The 5,000-nt window shown below is 44.3% G+C and overlaps 1 protein-coding gene across 2 annotated transcripts in view; it reads left to right on the top strand.

Moving 5' to 3' along the window:
* pax5 (paired box 5) overlaps window positions 1–5,000 on the top strand; it is a gene marked incomplete at its 5' end in the record, with an annotated part of 57,728 nt that overhangs the window by 35,163 nt on the left and 17,565 nt on the right. For both annotated transcript variants that reach the window (XM_083934439.1, XM_083934440.1), the window contains one exon: window positions 614–714. In XM_083934439.1, the coding sequence (XP_083790565.1) occupies window positions 614–714 (101 nt within the window). The remainder of the gene's footprint in view (window positions 1–613; window positions 715–5,000) is intronic.

Raw genomic sequence — 5,000 nt, 5'->3', positions numbered from 1 at the left:
CTCTATAGCGGGGATTTTCACCCTCATCCCCTTTTTCTCTTTATCTTTTTCTCGGGTTCTCTCTTTTCTAATCATTTGTGGGCCGCGACTCTTCAGAGTTCTTATAATTGTCTCGTTCAGTCCCTCAGCCTTGCAATAACTGCAGGATACGAGAGCTCACAGTCTAATACTGATACCACAGCAATATATATTTGTGTGTCTGGGTGTGTATTGGTGATACGACAAGAGGTACAGAGAAGTGTGTTTATATGAGAGGCGAGAGTGTACTCTTGAGAGATCAAGAATGAGAGACAGCGCATGCTTGGTAATGGATTGCAGTTGTATAGCATTTTCTCCACAATCTATGAAGTCACTCAGTCCCAAATCAGCTCACTGGGGTTCATTTAAGTCCTTACTTTACTCAAACTTCTCTCTCCACATCTGCCTCAGTGATTTATTTTATCAACCCACGCCTCCCGTCATTCCTCTGTCATCGTCTGAATCATCTGTGTCTGTTTTCTCCCTCCGTTATACACACCAGGCTCACAAACCCTCTCTTTCTCCTTTCACTCTCTTATTCCTCCATTGACAACCACTCTAACCTCAGTCCTTTCTCCTGTCTTTCTTGGTGTAGGTTTGCAGGAGTCACCGCTGGCCAACGGGCACAGCCACAGTGGGCGGGACTTCCTCAGGAAGCAGATGAGAGGGGAGCTGTTCTCGCCACAGCAGATCGAGGTATTGGGCCGCCTGTTTGACAGTTCCTGTCCGATCCAATCCAGCTCTTACCTCTATGTGAGCCCTGACTCTTGCAAGGAAAGGGCGTGGCACCATGCTGGCTCTGGACTGAGGCTGACTTTGGGAACAGGTTGAGGGTCACCAAGATTCTGCTGTAATGTAATGTACGACTTGTGAAGGAGCAAACTTTACATTAGAAATGGCTGAACGAGACCACGTCACACACTGTACCACCTTTTGGCGCTCTTGTTTTGCTGGGCCCAAGAATATCTGACACCAGGCATGCTGGCGCTGTCATGTGTTTTCCCCCTCTACCTAAATCTGAACCATACCTTACCCTTAACCCTAACCACGGTGGAGGGCACTACAGGAAACATAATTTGAACAAGATGGAAACACTATTCACCCGGACATAGTTTGACACAACACCTGGCAGAGTCACACAGAACTTCAGCCACATCTGCAACAAATTTGAATTTTCACTGAAGCTGAAGCATTTTAAGCTTTTAATCTAACACTGTACCTGTAAAATCTTTGGTGTAAGATGAAAAGCGTATCTATGCTTCTAGCTAACAGCCTGTCCTGCCTGCTCTGCCTTGCCATGCCATGTCAATCCTGAAGAAATTAGTCGGATTGTATAATGAAAATCCAATTTTTATATTCCTAATTATATCTCCAGAACCGGGCGGCATCATTGAATTCATTCTAATAGGCTTTTTTTGTGGTTGTTGTTCATGTTTTTTTTTCACTGAGTGATCTGAAAATGTCAGCATCAAGTTGTGTTTCTCTGTCAGTCTGACAGACTGCTGTGAGTTTCTCTGGTCTGACAGACATTGTGATGGCTGCAACAGAGACCCAGTCAGGCCTATTGATGTTCCTATAATCCAGATACACTGCAGGGGTTAATGAGCATATTGACCTGGCTCTCATTATGACCTCACTTCCTGCTGCTTGGGGACGACGAAAGGAGCTTTCCACATGCTGATGCATCTTGGGAATTTTCTGCATATGCGTATGTGTGTTGTTTGCATGTGAGGGAAAAAGATGCACAAACCTCTCCTGCCAGGGTTTGAGTTATAATTGAGCTTTGTTAGGATGCTGGCAGACTGTCAACGCTATCACCTCTGCAGCTAGCAAGACTTCTCTTGGCACTGGCATCGACGTGAAAGCAACAACGTTATTCTTAAATAATATATTGTTTATGAAAGTTAAAGTTTCTTCTAGTCAGACAAGTTAGTTGTATGGTAAAGATGTCCTCTTACCTTTTCTTAGCTGACAGTTTCGGCTGTACTCCAGCCTTCCTCAGAGCTGCTGTTTTCTTTTGGGTTTGACGTGTTTTATGAAAACAGCTGACCGGGCCGGGAATCTTCAAAATAAAGTTCCCCTACACGGCTGTGTCCATTCCTCGCCCTGGTGCCGAAACTGTTAGCTAAGAAAAGGTAAGAGGACATCCTTACCATACAACTAACTTGTCTGACTAGAAGGAACTTTAACTTTCAAAATGGATAAAGAAGACATTAGGAATACAACCGATCTAATATATGGGTTGTCTTTAAACATCTTGCTACAACAACCTCAAGGTTTTTTTTATAGTTTTTTCTCTGACCTTTCCCGCTCCACAATTTGGCTTTTTTTGGTTCTTTATTAGGCTATCTATTTAATTTGTCTTTTCATTCAACCGCGTTTTTTCCTGTCTTGATTTCATTTGATTATTACCTGCTTGACCTCTGACATCATATGTACGGATTCACTTGAAAAAGGGGGTGGGGGGGGGTGGGGGGGGTGTCACTGCACCTGCCATATAGGCATGGATAATGTTGGGACTGTGTAACCCCTCATCAGCAGATGGGCTGTTCCAACATCAAGTGGGTCAAAGCAGGTAGCATTGCACTATTGTGATTCAAATAATAGTTGTTGGCAATGTATTAGCGACCCCCACATATGTATGATTTTACTGCTTTCATTGGGGTTTAGACCCCTTATTATGGCTCCAATGTAACTCGAACCAAGCCTGCCACCCTTTCTCAGCAGTTTAGTTAATGTTAACTTGAGTGGAATAGACTGTTGTAAGTAGTATGCTGTATAACAAAATTTATATTCTCTTAACCTTTTCTCAGATGTCCTTTAATCTAAAGCCATCCTGTCAGAATTGAGAAAACATTTTAACCTTTAAAGACATCCCTACTTCGGGTTTATTTATTCAGTCAACATCAAGGGCAAGAGGACAAATTACACACTAGAGTAGCAGTAGTACATGGAGTCACATATAGGCTACAGCCTTAGACCTCTGGGGCAGAGTTTCGCTTTATAGCCCATTCACTTCCCTCTGACCGACATGGTGACTCGAGTGGCACAGGGCGAGAGGTCGACAGGGATTGGCTGTAGTGGCTCTATAGACTACGACTCAAGACTATAATACCCATGATTCATAGGTCAGTGTCCTCTCTGAGCCCGGTCAAGCCACTGGGGTCGGGCTTTAAACTGCGGGTCGCCCTGGGGTCAAACTGGCTTTAGGACGCTGCATTGTGATTACAAAGAGGTGCACACACACACACGCATATGCTCTCTCTCTCGCACACAACAAAATCTACATCGCTATATGTCCCTCTACCTCTGCTTCCTCCTCTCATCCTGTCTAGTCGATGACCCCCCTTTTTCCTAGCCTACATTTCCCAGAGGGAATGATTGACAGTCATACCCTTAACACTGACACACTGACAGCTACAGCTCAGCCTCTTTGGTATGTGGGCTGAGGTGTGTGTATGTGTGTGTGTGTGTGTGTGTGTGTGTGTGTGTGTGTGTGTGTGTGTGCGAGCGTGGGGGTGCCGGTGTGGTTATGGTCAAGGAGGGTCACGCAGTGTTGTGACAGACATCCCTAAAGGATGCCTTATATATACTTGGCCCTGCTGTTGAGGGTGGTGCTGTTGCAGCCTGTGAGGGTGCCTTTGAGGGTGCCGTGAGTGAGCTAGTGTGTGTGTGTGTGGGTGTGTGTGTCTGTGTGTGTGTGTGTGTGTGTGTGTGTGTGTGTGTGTGTGTGTGTGTGTGTGTGTGTGTGTGTGTGTATGAAAGAAAGAGAAAAGGACAGAGTGCAAGCAAGAGAGGAACAGAGGTGCAAGTGGCTCAGTTTCAGGTACCAACAATATATTATGATGGTATACTAATATACTGTAATTTCAACGGTTATTTCAACCTTCTCGTTATCTTTTAGCTTTCCTGCACTGACACACGAGCCTCGTTGATTATTCTTTCTTCCCTCATCCCACTTGAATAGATAACATTTAAAATTAGGCACGTTACTCAGAAGCAAATCTTATTTTATCTGTCAGCAGTAGTTACTCTTCTATCCTGTTTGTCTCGAAACCTTTTCTTTATCTTTCCTCCCTAACAAGCCATCCTTTTATCTCATCTCCCTCTCCTGCTCTTGTTCTCCCTCTCCCTGTAGTCTATTAAGCCCCACTATTAATTTGTGTGTGCGTGCTTGTATGTGTGTCTGCATGTGTGCTTGTCAGAGAGAGTTCATTTAAATTTCCCTTCAATCACTTCCTATTACCCAGGTGATAAATCAGCAGGGCTGATGGAGCCCCCACCCATTCATGCTGCACCGGGTCCAAATGCCCACCCCAGCACCACCCAGTCTGCCTACACTGGGATCAAGAAAGAAACAGCGAAAGTTGTACCTTGGCTGTATTCTAAACTGCCTACTATACTAGAAATATGTATGTTATCGGTGCATGTGAGTGGAGTGGTGAGAAATTCCGCTCTGCATTCATGAAGCTGTTTGTTACCTTTGCTGAATCAGAATTTGAAACATTCTGCCCGATAACACTTAGCAACTAGCAAGAAAAGCGGCATGATTAAATCATTTAACCGCCATTCAAGTTAGCCGGAACTAGACGGTTGACCAGCAGAAGTCTCTAGTATGCTTGCTCTCTGGACCCCATAATGCGGAAGTAGTGCCGATCACCTAGGAATTTTTAGGCGCGGAAGATGACACTGCTTGCATTCCCTGCTCGCTCACTTGATTTATTAATAATATTAAATGAAATAATTTATGAATTTAAAAAAATGTTTGCCCAATTAGCAATTTAAGTATAAACTTTGATAGCCTCTCTCCAGAGTTGAGCTAAATCTGGCTCAGGAAATGAATATCCTCCCCACTGCTGCCACTCTCAGTTTGAGCGCAGATGAATTCCTTCCCCACAATCCCTGTCTCAGTTTGTGGGCCTCTGAGGGAATTGTATTTGTTTATAGTCAAGCCTTTTTCCATCAGGAGTACACAAGACAAT

The sequence above is a fragment of the Echiichthys vipera genome, assembly GCF_963691815.1.
Source record: "Echiichthys vipera genome assembly, chromosome: 2".
Taxonomy (NCBI): Eukaryota; Metazoa; Chordata; class Actinopteri; order Perciformes; family Trachinidae; genus Echiichthys; species Echiichthys vipera.
This window is presented reverse-complemented; position numbering and strand designations above follow the sequence as displayed.